General features: G+C 48.1%; 2 protein-coding genes across 5 annotated transcripts; one reads left to right on the top strand and one right to left on the bottom strand.

Moving 5' to 3' along the window:
* The first annotated feature begins 741 nt into the window (after nucleotides 1–741).
* Nucleotides 742–10,515, top strand: LOC144735720 (transcription initiation factor TFIID subunit 9-like). Its single transcript, XM_078618224.1, has 7 exons — nucleotides 742–837; nucleotides 1,684–1,765; nucleotides 3,114–3,250; nucleotides 4,231–4,365; nucleotides 5,398–5,482; nucleotides 7,303–7,413; nucleotides 7,988–10,515. The coding sequence occupies exons 1-7, from the start codon at nucleotides 802–804 to the stop codon at nucleotides 8,206–8,208; spliced, it is 807 nt and encodes a 268-aa protein (XP_078474350.1). The 5' UTR covers nucleotides 742–801; the 3' UTR covers nucleotides 8,209–10,515.
* Nucleotides 9,997–21,125, bottom strand: NUDT15 (nudix hydrolase 15). Of its 4 annotated transcripts, XM_078618228.1 has the most exons (6): nucleotides 20,962–21,125; nucleotides 19,093–19,190; nucleotides 17,646–17,797; nucleotides 14,797–14,997; nucleotides 12,675–12,871; nucleotides 9,997–12,063 (listed from the first exon to the last, which is right to left on the bottom strand). In XM_078618228.1, exons 3-6 carry the CDS (start codon nucleotides 17,729–17,731, stop codon nucleotides 11,942–11,944), a joined length of 606 nt encoding a protein of 201 aa, XP_078474354.1. In that variant the 5' UTR covers nucleotides 17,732–17,797; nucleotides 19,093–19,190; nucleotides 20,962–21,125; the 3' UTR covers nucleotides 9,997–11,941. The 4 variants fall into 4 exon arrangements, with proteins under 4 accessions (XP_078474354.1, XP_078474352.1, XP_078474353.1 ...); XM_078618226.1 differs by having other exon boundaries at nucleotides 17,646–19,659; XM_078618227.1 differs by lacking the exon at nucleotides 19,093–19,190.
* Between the last annotated feature and the right edge of the window lie 1,231 nt (nucleotides 21,126–22,356).

Raw genomic sequence — 22,356 nt, 5'->3', positions numbered from 1 at the left:
AAGGGAGAAACACAAAAAGACAAAACATGTTTTTGTCGTTGCTCGCATTGAAATGGCTGTCGCCGTATGGACCCAAAAACTACATTTCCCCTTGTACAAGAATACGCGGTAAACCGTGATGGGTTGACGGGCATCCACTGACGAAACAGACGTCTTCGAAATGTGACGTCATCCCCCCCTCCTCACCCCCCCCGCTGTTGCCGAGCCGCGGTGACGTCATCGCGCCCCCCTCACCACCTCCCGCTGTTGCCGATCTGCGGTGACGTCATCACGACCCCCCTCTGTTGCCGATCCGCGTCGACGTCATCACGCGCCCCCCCTTACCACTCCTCCCCGCTGTTGCCGATCCGCGGTGACGTCATCACGCCCCCCCTCACCACCCCCCGCAGTTGCCGATCCGCGGTGACGTCATCACGCCCACCCACGCCAACCCCCGCTGTTGCCGATCCGCGTCAACGTCATCACGCGCCCCCCCTTACCACCCCTTCCCGCTGTTGCCGATCCGCGGTGACTTCATCACGCCCCCCCTCACCACCCCCCGCTATTGCCGATCCGCGGTGACGTCATCACCCCCCCCCCCCCGCTGTTGCCGATCCGCGGTGACGTCATCACGCCCCCCCTTACCACCCCCCCGCTGTTGCCCATCCGCGGTGACGTCATCACGCGCCTCCCTCACCCCCCCCGCTGAAACCGATCCACGGTGACGTCATCACCCCTCACCCCCCCCCCCCGCTGTTGCCGATCCGCGTTGACGTCATAACGCCCCCCCCGCCCCGCCGGGTGACGTTAACCCGTCGCAAGATGGCGGCGCCCAAGAGTACTCCGAAGGATGCGCAAGTATGAGATTTGGGAACTAATTTTTATTCGCATTTAAATGTTTAACTCTTTAAGAAAATAAATAAAAAACCGCACCGTACGCTTGTCGTATATTCTAAACAAAAAGGGACCCCCGCCCGCTCAATCGGAATACCCGAGGCGAGAACGAGACGCGATTAAATGGCTCCATCTGCGCGTAAAACTCGGGCCCGAGGCTCGGCGTGAGTCCAGACAATAATTCTGAGGCGTTGTTACAAAGGACAAAACAAAGTATATATTCACAAAAAATATACTTCTTTAAAGTCGCGGGCAAGCGCGCGGCCAGAGTGCTCCGATGGTTAACATCAGGGTGGCGTGGACTCCCCAGACACGAAGCCGGCAATGACGGTGCAGCAAGTCTTGCGTTTTTAATCGACGAGTGTTACAAATCTTTGCAATGATAATGAAACGCCGATGCTGGTGGGGGTGGGTGTCTACAATAGCACAGTGCACCCAGCAAATGTCGTGTGTGCGACCCCCTTGGGCACGGCGACAAACACGAGCGGCGAATGATATCGGCCACTGCACCTCCCTCCCCTGAACAACCAACCCAGCACGGTGAAGTATGGTGAAGTGGTAACTCCCGACAACGTTCAAGACCAACTTAAAGGACCCGTGGGGCCGTCTTGGGGGGGGGGGGTGAAGCAGAGAAAGCTGCCGAAGACCGTCGGTCGGCACGGGCTTGTTTTTGTGACCTCGTGCTCCACAGGGAGCGAGCGAGGTGGATGAGTGAGGGCAGACACGGTTCGAGGATTGATGATGTTACGCACCGAGGCACGACGTCTTTTCGACGTTTGTTTATAAATGGCATGTGGTCGCGTCTGGCAGGTCATGGCGGCGATACTGAAGGACATGGGCGTCACGGAGTACGAGCCCAGGGTCATCAACCAAATGCTGGAATTCACCTACCGTGAGTGGCGACTACCTTTGCCGTGCAACTCAGAATCCGAATACGGAGGGTGGGAAATCCGATAAGATATAAAGCTCTCTTTCACAAATGTCCAGCCTGGGGTCAGAACGTGACAACAACAATACAAAAACACGATAGGAGTGCAGAGTTATAGGGAAAAGGTAAACACGTTGCTTACGGAAATATACGAATAAAACTAAACAATGTTGTATATCTCTTACCAGGTAAAAATCCGCTGAGCTCGGCAATGTTGGGTTCCCCCTTATGACTCGTTCTGTCCTCTAGTCAAACGATCGGCGATGATGTTAGTGGAGGGCAAGTGAACTTCACTTTATACTTTCAATGCCGATCACGTGCGGCTGCTGGCAAAACGTTGATTGGATAAAGTGATTTGGTTAACGGGCATCCCATGAGGTCAATATGAACACACGTGCATGCTACTTTCTAGGCATCTGGCGGATCAAAGGGGGCTACTGCCCCCCCCGCCGCCACACACTTTAGACCCTTAAATCGATGTATTGATATTTACCTGAGCAGTCACCATTATATGTGTATTATTAACGTAGAGCCCTATGGAAAAAGTTTAAAGTTCTGGCTCTGCTCAGCATGCAATGCTTTCACAGTCCCACCAATTTCGTGAATTTCCACCATTCAGGACTGATTCAAGAGTAAATTTTTTTTTTTTCTCTCCAGTCTACTTTGTGTTTTTTTCATGTCTTATGACTCGTTTGTACAGTTGCATTTTCTACATTAACCTATGTCTAGTTTGTATACGTAAATATTTTATGTATGCATTTTAATTTATGTTAACTGATTAATTGTTAACATCGCTGAATGCCTATTGCTTTAATTTAGCATTCGTAATTATGCTGCTGCCCATATGTAACATACCTACATATAATATTTCAATTAACTGAATTTGGACAGTATTTAAATGAAACCTAATCGAGAATGATTCGAAAAATGCATCACCACTTAGATCCTGGGGCCAAACCCAAGCATTATGTACAGGATGCTTAAAAAAATGTTAACACTTACATGGGACTATTGTTTATAATGGAAAAAGAACGGATAATACACTGTAATATGAAAACAAATGTGATGTTAATAGCTTAAAAAAGTCAGAGTATCCACTTGTCTGCCATCATTGTCAACACATACATGGAATCTTCTCCAGGTGGTCTCCAGAGCCTGGAGGCACATTTCTTGTGATATTGTTGCAAATTCTCAGAAGTGTTAACATTTTATGAAGCACCCTTTATATTTCTTGAAAACTATAATTATGTAAACTGGGTAAAGCAACCCGAGAGCTGCCTGTTTGATGAGTGCCTTGTCCACCTCTCACCAGGGTACGTGACGGGGATTCTGGATGAAGCGAGGGTGTATTCCGCGCATGCCAAGAAAACGAGTATCGACATGGATGACATCAAATTGGCAATCCAGTGTCGCATGGACCACTCCTTTACTTCGCCGCCACCCAGAGATGTGAGCTACAGGACACGCTGCCCATTTCGGCGATCACCGCAGGCTACAAACTCTCCACTGCAAGATGAACAAATCAGAATATTTATACAGGAGGAATCAGATGAGCTATAAAGGTTTTTTCACAGATGTCCAGGAGGGGCAGGTCAGAACGCTACAACAACAATGCAAAAAAACACGATAGGAGTGCAAAGTATAAGAAAGGTAAACTAATCACTTGAAAAAATATACAAATAAAACTAAACTGTTTTATCTTGCCAGGTACAACCCACTGAGCTATTAGCTTCTTTTTCAGAAGCTACCTGGCCACAAATGAAAGCCCAACAGAGCAATCTCTAGTCTAGCCACACCACCTGTTTCATCATAATTGGCCAAGGATCTGTCTACTTCTGGATGAAAAATCTGCAGTGCAATATTCAATAAGAGAAAAAAAGACTTTCAAGATATGATCAAGCATGGAATTGTGTCATCAGCGTGATATCAGTCTCATACATTTGAATACGAAGTCAGTGTTGTTGTTAAAGTTCTGTCATTGAGTGCCTTACCATGATTTTAAAGAAATGGTTTTCTCACTAACAAAGCTTAAAACTCAGTCTGGCAGCCCAGTACATAAACAAAACTGACACAAAACAATCACATTATTATCTAAAACGGTCAAGAGTATGCTTGCATTGAACCAATGCTGCAGCCTTGTTGGTTTTTATGTGGAGGGATATATAATGTGTAGACCAGAGATCACTTGTAATGTGTAGACCAGGGATCACTTGTAGGAATCTCAGAAGTATTTCTATGATGTCTGCTTCCACGAGCCTAATCACGAAAGATTGCACTGCTCAAGACAGCGATCTAGGTGGATTCTTTGTTCCGTGACGTGATGCCGATATCACAATTGTGATAATATTTAGGAAACGTAAAAAAATCTTGAACAAGAACCAACAGAGAATGACTGTGGTGTTTTGGGGTGTTCCCGTCGTCTGTGCCAGTTTTTGCTGGAGATTGCGCGGCAGAAAAATCAGACGCCCCTGCCGCTCATCAAACCGTACGCGGGCCCGCGCCTGCCTCCTGACCGCTACTGCCTGACTGCACCGAACTACCGGCTGAAGTCGCTCTCCAAGAAGGTAATGGGTCACCCAAAGTTGTCTTAGAAAAGTGATTGCTCCATTGGAACGTCCTTTGCCAGTAGCAAAATATGATGATTGTTTTTTTGACCCTTTTATCTGGCAACAAAACTGACACCGTTTTTTTTTTTTTACAAGGAGTCATGTTTGCATTGACCACAATAATTGCGGTCGGATGCAAACAAAAAACACAACGCCTTTTGGCGTCATCTGGTCCAACACCATGTGAGACTAGGCTCTAAGAAAAGCTGTCTCGGGTGTGGACCAATCAATTTCAAGGACAGTGCATACATTTTCCGAGTTGTGTTTTTTGTTTGCATTCCGACCGCAGGTATTGTGGTCAATGCAAACATGACTCCTTGTAAAAAAAGGTGTCAGTTTTGTTGCCAGATAAAAGGGTAAAAAAACAATTATTAAAGTGATTGCTATTTCGATGAGGCCGTCTGATAGTTATATGGGGAGCAGAGGTGGCAAAATGTCATCTCCCTTGCCCTGATATGCAGAGGAGGTTGTGTGTTCTACCCTTGCCCTGATATGCAGAGGTTGTGTGTTCGATCCCGACCCTGACGCCTCGATATTTGGTGTTCGTGTGGTCATGCGGATTTTTTGCCGGATCCTTCGATTTTGTACTCAACATTAAGAAACATTCGTTAATATTGGGCAGCTGCTATAAATTCCCACATGTGACATAGGCCACTTCGATGAGTTATCATGTGTGGCCATATCACCTCTCAAAAAGAGCTTATATCTCAATGGGCTTTACCTGCTAAATAAATACAAAAAACAAACTGGTCAACATTTTAATCGCACCAAGAACCATGTGTGATTTAAATGTACACATCTTAAGTGAATTCATTGCAAATGGCAATTAAACGAATTGTGCACCAAATACTTAGTGGCATGAACAAGGTTTTCTGTGACAATTGCTGCCTGTAGCTAGAGCCAAGCAGGTCTAGATTTTGGCTGGTGGACCGGCTGACATAAAGTTCCCGTTGACCTTGTGTTGTTTGGTTTGCCCCAACGTCACTGCAGTCTCAGCCGCCCGCCGGAAGAATCACCATCCCTCGTCTGAGTGTGGGCACGAGCGTGACCAGCCGCCCAGCCACTCCAACCATGGGTAAAGCGTCGCAGGAGTCAAATACCCACACCTACAAAGAGAAAAGATCCCCCCATATAGCCTGCACAGGTCGTTGGAGCAAGTGCTGTTCGCGAGCACTTATAAAGGCAGTGTCAAGGCACATGTACCCACACCTACTCGCATACTCCCACACCCACCTACAACAACAACCGCCATTCGCCACTAAGTGGCGGTGACGTCACCATGGTGCTCTTGCCAGGCTAGGTGCACTCCGAGGCCATGTGATGTGTCAAAGGCTGGCTGGCAAGGTCCACTGGACAGACCCAGGTGGGATGACTGGCCAATGTACCACCTGCGTGCCTACTGTGCCAGCTTGCTGTGTTTTAACCATCCGGGGCTCCGCTCGTTGTTGTGAGCGTCTCTCCTCTGTCCTCCGTTGTTGTTGTTGGAGGGCAACTGCCTCAAACTACCCAGTAGCGTCCTTTACGAGCCTCCTCCAGAGAGGCCGATCTTGACACCGCTGGTACCAATTTTAGGTGAGTCCACTCAGCTCCATGTCCTCTCGTACCACATCACTCGATCTCTTCTTGAAGCCGTGCCGTGCCCGTATAGCCCCCTCTATCCGGCCAAACAAAATCTGTTTGGGCAGGCAAGGCTGCGTTGGCTGGGTCATGGAGCTCGCATGCCCAGCCACCGCAGCCTTGCCTGCCGGAGGAGCTCACCGATAAGTGTGTCCAGATCTACACCTAGCCACATATATTTAGACACCTACCCAGGTACAACAACATGCCCCACTCTACAATATAAAATCCTGCCGAGCCATTCATGTATGTATATGTATGTTGAACTTCTTTCGCACCATACGTAGCCAGGTGTGGGGGAAGGACAACAAACTAAACACAAAAAGCAGTTCTTAAGAAATTAGTTTTCAATATAGATCTAAAAGTGCATAGCTCCAGTGGCTTCCTAATATCGGAAGAGCGTTCCAGACGGCCGCAGAAACGCATCTGAAAGCGCGCAATGCGGTGACCCGTTTTTGTTCGATGGCTAGCCGAAAGTCGCTGCCAGAATGACCGTAGTTTGATTGATGGTTTATGGTCCTTGACATCAGCGAAGTATTTTGGTGCATTTGTGGCAAGCACTTTGTGTGTGATGAGTGCGATCTTATAATCTATTCGTTCGGCAACCGGAAGCCAATGCAGCTCGGGGAGCTTTGAGGACACACAATTCATGTGAGTAGCGTGTCCTCGAAGTCCCGGGTTAATTCCGGGGTGGGATGCCCTGGTACATCTGCTTTCTCAACAAAACCCGATTATTTTCATGAAACACCGATTATATCCCACGTATAGCTTGTGATGTTATTTGTATCGCGAACATATGTTGGGTTCCATTGGAACCTCATTTGCCAGTAAAAATATGATGTGGTTTTTTACCCTTCTATCTGGCAACAAAACTGACACCTTTTTTACAAGGAGTCATGTTTACATAGACCACAATACCTGCAGTCATAATGCAAACAAAAAACATAACTCTGATAATGTGCACTGTCCTTGAAGTTGATTGGTCCACACCCGAGACAGCTTTCCTTAGAGCCTAGTCTCACATGGGTTGCCTTTTGGCGTCATCTGGTCCAACCCACGTGAGACTAGGCTCTAAGGAAAGCTGTCTCGGGTGTGGACCAATCAACTTCAAGGACAGTGCATACATTATCAGAGTTATGTTTTTGTTTGCATTATGACCGCAGGTATTGTGGTCTATGTTAACATGACTCCTTGTAAAAAAGGTGTCAGTTTTGTTGCCAGATAGAAGGGTAAAAAACCACTTATCATATGCTGGGTTGTTTGTTGTTGTTCTGACAGGAGCCAGCAGCTCCCAGGGTGTGGCCGGGACGACCAAGGTGGGGACATCGGTCTCCATCGGCCAGCGGATCACGCTGCAGCTGCCCTCGACGCCCAGCACGCTCAAGCCATGTGAGCTCAGCTCCAGCCCGCCCGCCGCACATCAACGCACTCCAGAAGTTCATCCAAAAGCACCAAGGGAGACGGCCTTTTGGGCCTCCTTCCACGGCTTATTTCCCTAGAGTCCGTCTTATTCGGAAAATACGTTCATTATTTTCGTAGCTTCGCTGGCTGTGAATCCAGCAATATTTTGCTGTCTTTTCTTGGATTTTCTGTTTGCACTTAGTCACATATTCACTTTAAGATGTTTTTTGTTTGTTGCGGTTGCACCCGATTCAAGAGCCGAATGGCTCACAGGGCTATACCTAATACATTAACTTGAACTTGAGATGTTCACCTCTCTCATTCCATACTCCCAATGACAAACTTGCTCACCATCGTCTCATCTCTGCACCTTTCTTTTGCACGAGTTGTTATAAAAGTGTTCCTCATTCGGTTGTTGGGTAATTCTTTGAGATCGCGCTAAATGTTTGAATTTAAATTCCAACAGTACCAATGTAGGAAAACAAAAAAAATCATAACTTACAATCCATATCGACACGTTTTGAGATTTCACAAATGTTCTTCTCTCTCTCGGTGTGTCCAGCCACGCCGATCAGCACGGCGGTGCAGAGCGTGCTCATCAACGCGCCGTCGCTCGTGGCGGCCGGCAAGAACATCCTGATCACTACGAGCAGCGCCGGCGCCTCATTCACGCACTCCCCTCTGCAGCCGTCGCAGCAGCAGCAGCAGCAGTTGGGCAGCTCGGACACGAACCCTCTCAAGCGCAAGCACGAGGATGACGACGACGACTACGATAACGCGTGAAGCGTCGCCGCCGACGCGCAAACGCTCAACTTGCCTACCGGCCCACACAGATCTTCCACCAGTCTCACACCCCTCTCGCACAACCCCATCCACCCGCTTGCCCCACCCATCCACTTAACCTACCCGCCAACACAATTGCACATCCACTCACTAGCCCATGAATGTATTCACATGCATTGCGGCTCTTGAAATATTGAGTTTTGTATCATATAAAAAAAAATGGCTCTCCAAGTTGTTTTGGTTGACGACCCCTTCACCTAGCCCGACCGCTTACCCCACGTGTTCGGCATGTAACGGCCTTGGCGGTTAAAATTGATTCTTATTCTCACCAGGCGTGCATCCAATGGTGCGTGCCACGATCGATCACTGAACGATGTTTTGCAAATCACACGCAAACGATGCCGTTACGTTGAGTTTCACGGATCGTACGAGACGGCGTATGAGGCAGATAATGCAAACGAAACTAAATGCTGCGTTCTTTTGTATCGTGTTGTGGTCCTGAATTATTACGATTGACAGGCAGGGGCAAATGATTCCATGCCCAACTTCTGTTCCATCTGCCCGCTCGCCCATCTGTACCCTTGCCCGCTTCTCCAGCTGCACTCTCATTCACCCACCCACCTATCACAGTTGCCCACACACTTTGTCCAATTTGCCAACTGGATGATGGCAATACAATTTGTATTGGCATCACCTCTCAATGAAAATGTATCCAATATGGATAAATATGCTCTTTATTCAGGAAGCCTTTAATTACACTTTGTTCATGGTGATATTGCTTGGTATGTTTGACTTCTTTTATTTTGTCATTTTGGAGAAAGCCAGATGTCTGGAGAAAAAAACCTACCTACTTACTGTACTGCCAAACTACTGGCCTCCCAGTACCCATGTTTTGGTTTGTGGTCTTGCACTTTCAGGTGCACCTACACCCCTGTCTCGAGTTTTCACGAGACGCTGAACTCAAGTTTGAATTCGAGTTGCCGCTGCAAGCAGTGCGTTGACAAATTTCTAGATGGCCGTGAATTCAAGATACAACCCAACATTTTCCCTGAGCCGATTTTCGCTTCACTGACCGGCACGGGTTTCCCTACGTCGGCTTTCTGGCCGAGCGGAAAACACATCAGCAGTCCACGGTGCAATCGAAATGGGAGTGAATGGCAATAGCGTTTGGTTTTACCGATAGAAGTTACGTATCACGACGTTCCATTTTTTGTCGGCAACGAAGTTGTGACATTCGATTCGGGTATTTCTTGGGGAAAGTCTCACGAGGACCCGTTTCTGGCAAGGATGTGCCAGAGGTCGCAAACGGGTTTTGATTCCTTACCCGTACCCGGCCGCACCAGGGTCGCAAATGGGTACCCGTACCCGAAATGAGTGACAAACGGTGACTCACCTGTGACTCACGGCCTACCCGTACCCGGCCGCACCAGGGTCGCAAACGGGTACCCGTACCTGGCCGGGTACGGGTAGCCGGGTATCGAGTAGGGTACGGGTATCGGGTACCTGGTTGCGACTTCTGGGATGTGCCCAACTCGTGTGATAACAGGAGCAACTTGTGGAAATGCCAATGTGTCAGCCGACTCAAGTTGTCTTTCAGCTCGAGTTCGAGAGAAATTTCTCCAACTGCGACCAGTTTTGAGTCGACTCAAGTTGGCTTTCCCATGGAAACTCAAGTTACTGTTGTGGGTTTCGCAACACTGCTGGGTGTTTATAATCTTACCCTGCAGTTTGCAAGACATGTGCCCCCGAGATGTGGTGCATGGGAAGGGCGCAGTACATGACGCATGGTAGTGGTAGAATTATGACACCGTAAGGATCGTTTATTTGTTGTGAGAACGGAAAACATGTTCGAACGTTAATTTAAATTGAATTCTCAAGGAAGACGGCCGGAATAGCAAATAACTCTTTTTGAAGATAGCTAGCCTGTGTGTGTGTCAGATTGTGTATGACGAAAGCTTGGAAGTAAAAAATATATATCTAAAAAAGGTGACTTTAAAAATTGTGTGATAGATGTCACTGCAGCAATGTATACATTTTTTTTTTTTACAAACGGACCACTGGCTCTAGGGGAGGGGGGGGGTCAGCTGTTGCCGTGTTGTCACAGACTTTAAAGTTTCGTGTTGCTCATGTCTGAAACATTCTACAACCCGAGATAACGCGTCTCAAGTATTTAAAGGACACAAGGGGGTTTTCGTTTAGGGTTTTTTCACTTTTTTTTTAAGAACGATAGTTTGATCTGAAAAATATACCGTCATGATATGTTCGTGTAAATAAGATCTAAACATTAAAAACATGATTCCGTTTTGACAGAGACTCCTCGAATGCCCAATTTCACCAACACGCTCATGCAGGGCGATTTTTTTTCTTCTCTCATTTGAACAAGCCCTGAAAAAGCCGTGGCACATTTACTCCTAAAAAAATGCAGTTCATAGGGCAAACCACCCCACTCATAAGTAGTTGTGTGCAGTAAAACCTTGGATTGCGAGCATAATTCGTTCCGGAAACGTGTTTGTAATCCAAAGCACTCGTATATCAGTTGTGATCACGTGACGCTCGGCAGACAAAGCGTGTATACGTACTACTCGTATTGCAAGAACTCGCTCGTTTATCAAATTAATATTTATTTTTAAAAAATTCTCGTCTTGCAAAACACTCGCAGACCAAGTTACTCGCAATCCAAGGTTTTACTGTAATTTCTATTGACATTTCATATATTTATAAACTGTTGTTTTTACATATATATTTTTATTGTATCGAACGTATATATGGCCTGTTACCAAATTATCTCGAGTGCACCTGATCCCATCAAATATTAGAAGCTAAGCAGGCGAAAGGCTGGATAGTGCCTGGATGGGTGACTACCAAGCACAGCATCCATATTGCAGGTTTGATGGGTTGTAGCATGTTGCTATAGGCCAGTGGTTCTTCCCCTGGGGCGCACACACCCCCTGGTGGTGCGAGATGCCCTTTCTGGGGGTGCGAGACACGGCCAGACTTTTTTAGAAGGTAAATAATCGAAATGGAAATTAAACACGGTCACGTTAGTATAACTACTTTGTTTCATCAAACCTGTGTACTAATTAACATGAAACCTTTTTTTTTGTACGATTGAGAACCAAAGAGGTGCAAGGCTGCAGTAAAAGTTAAGAACCATTGCCAAAGGCTGTGGCACTCCATCCACGGTGGTCAGAAAATAGCAGTGCAGAAAAATAAATGTATCGTCCTATACCCTATACGCCCAGGTCAATGCTGTCTCCCTCCACAGCTTCCGTACTGATCGGCATGGCGAAGTATTTCCAAATATCCCGAGACCATGATTCAGCATTGGGTTGCCATGAACGGCGCTCCGTGAATGAGAATGCAGAATATCTACAAGAGATAATTAGCCCCCCCCCTCCCCCACCAAAAAAACGTATACATGCTATTCGATTACACTTAACAAACACTTGCACACTCTATAATGTATTCTCACGATTTCAATATACATATATCGCGTAACATACTCGCGAGTGTATTTAACACACGTGCGCTTCGCTAATGCATTCCCAGTGCATTTAAAATACATTGTATACTGCGTGTCGTTATCACAGTGCATTTAACGATTATATGGGTGGTGCTCATCTCGACGGTATCCTGGCATTTTGGCCTCAGCTTGGTGGGAAGTCCGTTTTCTTCTTATGCATGCGGTCCCACTCATAACCACCGCCATTCTCAGCGTGGCCCAGACTCGCGGTCACGTTCCAGCCGGTGCCTCTGGGTCCCGGAACGGGTGGTACCCCTGCCGCTTGGCAACGGCCAGGGCCCAGAAAAGTTGACTTGGCGGAGGCAGCTCCTCCCAGGGCGTCCACACCCAAGCTGCATGACCCAAGAGGCGGCACCACCAGCATCGTCATCATCATCATCATCTATGCCATCACGGTCACCGTAGCCAGCTCCGTCTACGATCCGCAGTCCACGGTGATCTGCTGTAGCTCCGATTAGCGCGCTCGCTTACGTACGGTGGGAAAAAAGTTCAACGTTCATTCAGACGCTGTCTTTCCAAAAGACCTGTTCTTCACCTGAGGACGGCTGCTAGCGTTGTGGCCGAAAAGTCGTGAGAATTGTATTTGATTATGTTTTATTATTTTATTATTTCCCTTCTACGTGACTTTACCGAAAGAACCAAGAAGATGAATCCCTGCAGTCACGAAAGCTTTAAATCGAAATTTAAGTTCTACATACAATACCTGGAACCAGTTACTGGCTGATGTGCAGGAAATATCCTAGAGTCCTTGAGTCTGAATTCTGCAAAGTATGTATGTACGGTGACCGGGCTGAGACCATGAACTAACTACCATTGAGAACTGGGCTTATTCACGGGTGGCTGAAACCCAGAATTAAACCTAGAATCGAACCCAGAATCTCAGCGCTGCCGGCACGGGGCGCTAAATTGCCGAGCCACACCGGCCACTGCCCCCGCGCCTCACCCTCGTTCTTGTGTGGCTCCACGTTCTGTGGCTCCTGCCGGAACGCGAGATCCACGGCGGCCCGCATGAAGATGGTGACGAAGTGGCTGCCCTCGTCACGGCGCACAGAGTTGACGACGGTGGAGAAGCGCACGTCGCACACGCGCAGTCCCGTCTCCTCCAGCGCCTCCCGCCTCGCGCACTCCTCCCACTCCTCGCTGGCCGAGGGGCAGAGGTCGCAAACGGGTTTTGATTCCTTACCCGTACCCGGCCGCACCAGGGTCGCAAACGGGTACCCGTACCCTACCCGTACCCGGCTGGGTATGGGTAGGGTACGGGTATCGGGTACCTGATTGCGACCTCTGGGATGAAGCCATGTTGCAGGCGCGGGTGGGTTGATTCTAGGAACTTGAATTGTGAGAAGAGACAAGACGTTGGGAAATGAGTGACAAACAGTTACTCACCAGTGACTCACGGTCTACCCGTACCCGGCCGCACCAGGGTCGCAAATGGGTACCCGTACCCGGCCGGGTACGGGTATCGGGTAGGGTACGGGTATCGGGTACCCAGTTACCTCTGCCGAGGGGATACAGGGTGGGGAAGAAGCAAAGAATGCAGGGCGCAGCGGTGGCTAGGAGATGTTAACTACCTCGCATGGTGTACAGGAGGTTGTGGGATCGATCCCGACACTGATACCTGCGTATTTTGAGTTTGCATGTTCTCCCCGCGGTCGCGTGGATTTTTCTCTGGTTTTTCCCTCCACGTTTATAAACACGTGTTTAGAGTATTTGAAGGCTATAAATTTCCACATGATATTATGTGTCCAGGGCGCTTTTGAAAAAGAGCTATATAGCTCAGTGGGCCTTACCTGGTAAAATACAAATAGTTTATAGTTTAATAGTTTAATTACAAAATCAGTTTCATTATGATTCAGTATTTTTACTTTATCCGGAAATGAACATAAGTCTCCGGAGACGGACCGACGGACAACTCCCCGGTACAACTATAATAAGCATCCCATATGCTTCCGTAAAACACTGATAACACGGACACCCACAAGCCATTCAAACTCTATTGTTGCATATGATAGCAGCAATATGTTCGGGCGCTAAATGCCAAAGTCGATGTCTCCTAGCCACAACGGGATGGCTTCAGGATAGAGAGTTCATGTCGTTTTGCTGTTCCTCCTACGATGAAGGAACGCAGACTACACTGCTTTACAATATGGGGTTCGGAGATTGGGCTGTATGGCCACTATGTACGTATGCTAAACTTATTTTGCACCGTACGTAGCCAACCGTGCTCATCGGAGGTGTGGGGGAAGGACAACAAACTAAACACAAACAGCAGTTCTAAACAAAACGAGTTCACGTATCTTCTTGGTTCTTTCGGTAAAGTCACGTAGAATGGAAATAATAAAATAATAAAAATAAAACATAAAAAAATTCTCACGACGTTTCGGCCACAACGCAAGCAGCCGTCCTCAGGTGGAGAACAGGTCTGTCGAGAAGACAGAGTCTGAATGACACACCCCAGGCTTGGAGCGTCTTAGAGTCGCGGCATCTCTTCAGAAAGGTGAGAGACTAGATTAGCTGAGTCTTCTTATCCCGGAGTTTGTTGAAAGATCTTAAAGTTTTGTGGAATCCCACCCCGTAGTGGCGGTTTCGTGACTGCAGGGATATGATATGAATCCCTGCAGTCACGAAATAAGAAGGCTCAGCTAATCGAGTCTCACCTTTCTGAAGAGATGCCGCGACTCTAAGACGCTCCAAGCCTGGGGTGTGTCATTCAGACTCTGTCTTCTCGACAGACCTGTTCTCCACCTGAGGACGGCTGCTTGCGTTGTGGCCGAAACGTCGTGAGAATTTTTTTATGTTTTATTTTTATTATTTTATTATTTCCATTCTACGTGACTTTACCGAAAGAACCAAGAAGATGAATCCCTGCAGTCACGAAAGCTTTAAATCAAAAATTTATTACGTTTTATTTTTATTATTTTATTATTTCCATTCTACGTGACTGTACCTAAAGAACCAAGAAGATGAATCCCTGCAGTCACGAAAGCTTTAAACCGAGAGTTCACGTATGTAACGAGTTTATGTATTCGGACCCCACTCGCGTGGTCCGTACGCCGCTGCATTACCCAAACTCCAGGTATCCGCCAGGCAGCTGGTAGAGGCCGGCGCCAAGGCCGGTCTTGCGGCGTCCCAGCAGCACACAGCCGGGGCGCAGGGCGCTGTGCACCACGACCATCACGCCCACACCGGGGCGGCGTTCTTGGTGGTGGTGGTGCCGGTGGTCGGCAGAGACGGCGCTTTTCAAGGGTCGGCTCGGCCCCGGCTTCCTAGACGCGCAACCACACACATCGACGGTACGCTGTGCCTCTACGCCAAACAATAACAAAAGTTGTTGGGTAAATGGACCACGTGAACCCCGAATCGGAATCGTTATTCAGACTGGCTGGAGGAATCCGACGAGCTATGAAAGCCCTTTAATTTCACAGGCGTTCAGTGGGGCGTGAATCGGCAAGTCACAGCAACGAACTGGGTAAAGAGGGCACAGCATCCTCGTGTGGAAGTGTCGAGACAGTGTTCAGGGCTATACTCCTGGCAACGATGCATAACGGCGGTGCCAAGTGGTATCTAAATCTGGCGCTCCCGTTTGTTGAGTTGGACCTAAAATTAGTGCCGTGGCCTCCTGTGCCATGCAAGCTTCCATCAAAAACTAACGGTGTCTCTCCATCCTCCCAACGGGCAATGCGACAGTTGGTCACGGATGCTGGCAGCGCAAAGCCAGTGGTGGAAATTCCACATTGCCATGGTGGGGACCAGTCTACCCATATTTTTGACCACTGTTTACTTCTTCTTGGTTCTTTCGGTAAAGTCACGTAGAAGGGAAGTAATAAAATAATAAAAATAAAACATAATAAAACAATTCTCACGACGTTTCGGCCACAACGCAAGCAGCCGTCCTCAGGCTTCCCATTGTACATGTACAGCTGTATACTTTTAGTTCTTTCGGTAAAGTCACGTAGGTAAAAAAATGAAATTGAAATTAATAAAAAAATAAAATCACGACGTTTCGGAGGCAACACAAGTCTCCGTCATCAGGTGGGACTTGTGTTGCCTCCGAAACGTCGTGATTTTATTGCTTTATTTTTTATTAATTTTAATTTCATTTTTTTACCTACGTGACTTTACCGAAAGAACTAAGAGTATGAATCCTTGCAGTCACGAAAGCTTCAAATTTAGGATGTACAGCTGTGTTTTTTGTCAATCCACTGTTGGATGAGCGTCACCCCACACAACGTGTGGGTCGTGGTGGGGGAGGGTGGGGGGTATTTAACCATACTTCACCAAGCTGGTCAGTGTGGGTCGGTGGGAGCGTAGAATCACAGTACAACAATTTATTTTGCTGTACTGCCTGCAATCGCAGTGTCCACACGGAGACGATGAACCTTTCACCGAGGATGCACGCGATCCATCACCCCGGATATCAGTCGCTAAGGCGGACGGAGCCTGGACGAGTGCTTAGGACAGACGACCACCATGCGCCAAAGACCGGCGTAATATGTAACCGTACTTCACCAAGCTGGTCAGTATGGTATTCTTAGGTTTTTTCGGTTAAGTCACGTAAGTAAAACATCAAAATAAAAATAAAATAAAAAATCACGACGTTTCGGAGGCAACACAAGTCTCCGTCATCAGGTGGGACCGTCACAGCCGAATTAGCTGCATCAAGTGAAGCAATGATTCAAGATGTAATCCCTTATAAGCAAGTTGAAGGGAGGTGGAGAGGGGGGGAGAGCTTATCAGACTAGAATTGGTCAGTATGGGTTGAAGCCAGCAAGCCACGTGGCGTTTTCAGTGCAATTGATTTCGGCTGCTGTGTACGACTTGTGCCCACCAGGTGGCCCCACAGCATACGCTCACAATCTGTGTAATGCACGGTGGGGCAGAGGTCGCAACCGGGTACCCGATACCCGTACCCTACCCGATACCCGGCTACCCGTACCCGGCCGGGTGCGGGTACCCGTTTGCGACCCTGGTGCGGCCGGGTACGGGTAGGCCGTGAGTCACTGGTGAGTCACCGTTTGTCACTCATTTCCCAACGTCTTGTCTCTTCTCACAATTCAAGTTCCTAGAATCAACCCACCCGCGCCTGCAACATGGCTTCATCCCAGAGGTCGCAATCAGGTACCCGATACCTGTACCCTACCCGTACCTCGGCCGGGTACGGGTAGGGTACGGGTACCCGTTTGCGACCCTGGTGCGGCCGGGTACGGGTAAGGAATCAAAACCCGTTTGCGACCTCTGCGGTGGGGTCACTCATTCCAAGCACTATCCAGGCACCATCCCCCACCTCCACATTTTGAAACATGCATTGAGATGATTTTGCTGCAATACATTCCCACGTGATAAGCCACTTCGTTGAGCCATCATTCGTGACCAGGTCGCTTCTGACAAATAAGTTCATGCCTCGGTGGGTTTTGGCCTGGTAGGATGGGGATGGTTTAGTTGTACAGTAAAACCTTGGATTGCGAGCATAATTCGTTCCGGAAGCGTGTTTGTAATCCAAAGCACTCGTATATCAGTTGTGATCACGTGACGCTCGGCAGACAAAGCGTATACACGTACTACTCGTATTGCAAGACCTCGCTCGTTTATCAAATTAATATTTTGTTTTAATTGCTCGTCTTGCAAAACACTCGCAGGCCAAGTTACTCGCAATCCAAGGTTTTACTGTATTTGGGTTTGGGCGATTTGTTTACCCGTCTTGTGCTTTGCACTGCTATCGTGTTTTTGTAACTGTTGGTTGTTGCAACGTTCTTACCCGCCCCGACTGGACATCTGTGAAGAAGAGCTTCATAGCTCTTCGGATTCCTCATGTATAAATCACGATTCTAATTTGATCAAAGGGCAATGCACCACATTTCAAACTGAAAATACATCAGATGGCCCAACGCAGCCCACTGAGGATTCTTGAACTCACAGACTCTTGCACGCTGCGGGATTGCTCACGAGGCGGGAGAAAGCGCGAAGACAGCGCTGAGAAGTTTGGGTGAGAATCGCCGACATCGAGATCACAAGCGCGGTCCGTTTCCCCCGGCGTCTCTACTCTGCACAACTCGGCGTTCACACGTCCTGGAAAGAGAAACACACAAAGACAGATAAAGATCCCCCGTGTAGCCTTAACAGACTGTTGGAGCAAGTGCTGTTAGCGAGCACCTACGAAGGCCGGCACGGCACGCGAGTGGGTGGGTGACCAGCACCATGTCCGGCCGCCTTTGTCTCCCCAGTGACGATGTTTACACATTGCACCAGGCGCTCATTTAAGGCTGATTCGACATAGGGGGGACTCAGGACTGCTCCCCAACACACAGATTCAAAGTTTCAAAACTGCATACAGAGTTCAACGAGATATAGGTGGCTACGTCTAAAGGTCAGATATGTAAACATCTATAGAAAATTAGAGTGACACCGTGAACAAATAAAACTCAAAATAATCATGGGCATCATTGTGGAGAATATAAATGACAAAAGGAGCAGACAATAATACACTTCTTTCTCAAATCCGTCTGTCCACACAAAATAAAACACATTCAAGTATTCCTTACACAGCCGCATAGCCTTCTGGGAGTGTACAAAATCAGCAGCGTTTCAGCAGCGAACCTAACCCTTAGTTTCAGCAGCACACACAGATTACTGGACAAAATAACACACGAACCACGTGACAGGTGGGAACATTCTTCGCCGAGCTTTATAAGCGATGCGGACGTACACGAGATTACTGTTAGAATGGCTGTTGGACCTCAGATGTAGTTCTGTGATATCAACTTCCGTGGGCTGTTCGCCACCACAAAAGGGGTTCACTGCTCAGCCAGAGACCCCAATTGGTACATCTTTGCATGGCATGACCGCCAATGGCATAATCGGGATACAATTGGGGGAAACACTGATTCCTATTCACAACATTCTAAAAACATTAAAATGTAAAATACCGCTTTTACTCAATTATAACTAGGTAATCAGAAATATCTTCTTGGTTCTTTCGGTAAAGTCACGTAGAAGGGAAATAATAAAATAATAAAAATAAAACATACTAAAATAATTCTCACGACGTTTCGGCCACAACGCAAGCAGCCGTCATCAGGTGAAGAACAGGTCTGTCGGAAAGACAGCGTCTGAATTATTTTATTTCCCTTCTACGTGACTTTACCGAAAGAACCAAGAAGATGAATCCCTGCAGTCACGAAAGCTTTAAATCGAAATCAGAAAGATGTTTGATTTTCACATCGTGTGTCTTCAGCAGGTTGGGATGAGTGTTGTTTAACCTCGTGACCTTGTGGCTCAATTTGTCTCAGATGTGGCTCCAGGCATTCCTACCGAATCCCAAGAACCCTAAACATGTGTTCGGTGCATGCTCAGTGGGTGCTCACCCACGCTATGATTAAAAGTTGCTGCGCTGTGCAATTCACGCTGGCGGTCACAAAACCCAACAGCAGCTGTCCATTGCTGCAAGGTCAAATGAAAGGCCCTGCAAAAGAATCAGTGAACCAATCTAATGCGCGTGTCCATTCAGACGTAGCAAAATCACAACACGGTAAAGGAATTGCGTTTGACAGTGGTGTGGACAGAGGTCGCAAACGGGTTTTGATTCCTTACCCGTACCCGGCCGCACCAGGGTCGCAAACGGGTACCCGTACCCGGCCGTACCCGTACGGGTACCTGATTGCGACCTCTGGGATGAAGCCATGTTGCAGGCGCGGGTGGGTTTATTCTAGGAACTTGAACTGTGAGAAGAGACAAGACGGGTATTGGGTAGGATATGGGTATCGGGTACCCGGTTGCGACCTCTGGTGTGCGAGCATGATTTTGTTTTTAAAGCTAAACAGCGAGGTTAACTTATTCAGACGCTTAACAAAAACGAAGCATTGAACGGTGGACTTGTGTTGGCAGAGGGCTGGGGACACTTGGGAGAATTGACAGCAACACCGCAGTGCAGGCTGGAAGGAAGAAATAATACAATTTAAAGACATTAAAACAAATTACAGCTCAAATTTCGATTAGTAATGCTAATCTTACTCCCTCCCTTTGATGCTGCTAATCCTGCGTAATGCACGGGCATATTATGACTTTGAAACCCCCCCGCCCACCTCCTACGCATTCCACAAGTAATGACTAATCCCATATCTGCATTTCCAATAAATATGCTAAATTCCTATTGATATGCAAATTATTTTGTCAAGGCGCTCTTCACCCTCCAGCCCAGCTTAAATATACGCTCCAAGCCTGGTGGTGTTTCATTCAGACGCTGTCTTTCCGACAGACCTGTTCTTCACCTGAGGACGGCTGCTTGCGTTGTGGCCGAAACGTCGTGAGAATTTTGTTTTATTTTTATTATTTCCCTTCTACGTGACTTTACCGAAAGAACCAAGAAGATAAATTACAGCTCCTTTTTCAGAAACGACCTTTCCCTAAATGATAGCTCAGCAAAGTGACTTATCACAGCCAAATACTCTTAAGAGCATGGAAGGAAAATAAAACATGCTTCAAATCGCTTTAAACTATTGTCATTGTAGTGCGTATTTAATGTGGCGCTGCACTCTGATGTAGTCGGAGAAAACATTTATTAAAAAGTATATTTAATTAATTGATGTTGTATGAGTGTTGTTATAACAATTAGTGTTGTTATAACAATTCTATATTTATTTAAAGTTGCGCATTTTGATGTGACGTCACATTTCTCAACCCCCCCCCCCCCCTTCGTCACACATCATCACAAATTTCAAATATACAGCAGCAGGCGTCAGGGTCAGGATCAAACCCACGACCTCCTGTCCACCAGGCGAGGTCGTTACCGTCTTCTAACCACCGTGATGATGAGAGACCCGCAAACTCCAAATATACACCCACCACCACCCCCTACCCCCCTACCAACCACCCACCACCACCCACCACCACTACCCCCAACCATCCCCCCCTACCACCCACCACCACCCCCTACCACCCACCACCACCCCCCTAACAACCACCCACCACCACTACCTCCCCCCCTACCACCCACCACCACCACCCCCTACCCACCCCCTACCACCCCCTACCACCCACCACCACTACCCCCAACCACCCCCCCCCTACCACCCACCACCACCACCCCCTACCCCCCCTACCACCCACCACCACCCCCTACCACCCACCACCACCCCCCCTACCACCCACCACCCCCCCTACCACCCACCACCCACCCCCCCTATCACCTACCACACTCCCCCCCCCCACCACTCACCACCCCCCCTACCACTCACCACCACTCAAGCTCCCACCGCCCGCGCGGGGCACTAGGGGGCCTCTCGTGCTCACGAGAAACGTCTGCCCCGGGTCACCATCAGGCGCGGCCACGCGGCCACGCGTTCAGACCGGGAAGTAAAATCCCTCCTCCTCCACCCGTCCCTCTCTCTCTCTCTGCCGAAACCGGTAGACGCTCGTTGCGTCTCCTATCGGTTTAGCTGGGGGGAGGGGAGAGGGGGGTGGGGGAGGGGGGAGGGGAGTGGAGAGGGGAGGGGGGAGGGAAGGGGGGAGGGAAGGGGGGAGAGGGGAGGGGGGAGGGGAGAGGGGAGGGGGGAGGGGGAGGGGGGGAGGGAAGGGGGAGGGGAGGGGGGAGGGAAGGGGGGAGAGGGGAGGGGGGAGGGAAGGAGGGAGGGAAGGGGGGAGAGGGGAGGGGGGGAGGGGAGAGGGGAGGGGGGAGGGAAGGGGGAGGGGAGGGGGGGAGGGAATGGGGGAGGGGAAGGGGGAGGGGAGGGGGGGAGAGGGGAGGGGAGGGGGGCGATCATCTTCCGGAAGATGTAAAAAAAACATAATTCGGCGGTGGAATCTTCCGGAATAAATAAATAAAGTTCCCAAATATCTTTCGATTTAAAGCTTTCGTGACTGCAGGAATTCATCTTCTTGGTTCTTTCGGTAAAGTCACGTAGAATGGAAATAATAAAATGATAAAAATAAAACATAATAAAATAATTCTCACGACGTTTCGGCCACAACGCAAGCAGCCGTCCTCAGGTGGAGAACAGGTCTGTCGAGAAGACAGTCTGAATGACAGACCTACGTGACTTTACCGAAAAAACCTAAATCCTTGCAGTCACGAAAGCTTCAAATCTAGTCTTCTACCTCTTCCAGAATTCCTGCTTTAGGATGGTGTAGAAAGGCAGTGTTACCACCTCTTCTGGTATGAGAATCTCTGCTCTACTAAATCGAGAAGATTGCCGTCCGAATTAACAGAAACGAAATCTTGATTTAAAGCTTTCGTGACTGCAGGGATTCATATTCTTGGTTATTTCGGTAAAGTAACGTAGAAGGGAAATAATAAAATAATAAAAATATAAAACAATTAAAATTCTCACGACGTTTCGACTGCAACACAAGCAATCATCATCAGGTGTGAAATCCACAGCAAGAAAATTTGAAAAAAATGATTGTTTTATATTTTTATTATTTTATTATTTCCCTTCTCTCTACCCCTTCTGGAATAAGAATCTCTCTACCAAATCGAGAAGATCGCCGTGAGAATCATCACAAAAACGCGGTCCTCCCACCAGAATCTCTCTACCTCTTCTGGAATGTGAATCTCTCTACCTCTTCTGGAATCCCTGCTTTAGATGATGTGGAAGGCAGACTTCTACCTCTTCCGGAATTAAAATCTCTAC

Source organism: Lampetra planeri, chromosome 56 (assembly GCF_965212315.1).
Source record: "Lampetra planeri chromosome 56, kcLamPlan1.2.h2, whole genome shotgun sequence".
Taxonomy (NCBI): domain Eukaryota; kingdom Metazoa; phylum Chordata; class Hyperoartia; order Petromyzontiformes; family Petromyzontidae; genus Lampetra; species Lampetra planeri.
The sequence above is the reverse complement of the archived record's forward strand: the minus strand, read 5'-3'. Positions and strand labels throughout refer to the sequence as shown.

What these genes read in the sequence shown, in the direction of transcription:
- LOC144735720 (XM_078618224.1), top strand. Translation starts at nt 802, where the DNA reads ATGGCGGCGCCCAAGAGTACTCCGAAGGATGCGCAA. An exon ending in TGAAGTCGCTCTCCAAGAAG is followed by an intron (nt 4,366 to 5,397) that starts GTAATGGGTCAC and finishes ACGTCACTGCAG; the next exon opens with TCTCAGCCGCCCGCCGGAAG. An exon ending in CCCAGCCACTCCAACCATGG is followed by an intron (nt 5,483 to 7,302) that starts GTAAAGCGTCGC and finishes TTGTTCTGACAG; the next exon opens with GAGCCAGCAGCTCCCAGGGT.
- NUDT15 (XM_078618226.1), bottom strand. Translation starts at nt 17,731, where the DNA reads ATGTCGGCGATTCTCACCCAAACTTCTCAGCGCTGTCTTCGCGCTTTC. An exon ending in CCCGCAGCGTGCAAGAGTCT is followed by an intron (nt 14,998 to 17,645) that starts GTGAGTTCAAGA and finishes TTGCGCGTCTAG; the next exon opens with GAAGCCGGGGCCGAGCCGAC. An exon ending in GGAGCCACACAAGAACGAGG is followed by an intron (nt 12,064 to 12,674) that starts GTGAGGCGCGGG and finishes TGGGTCATGCAG; the next exon opens with CTTGGGTGTGGACGCCCTGG.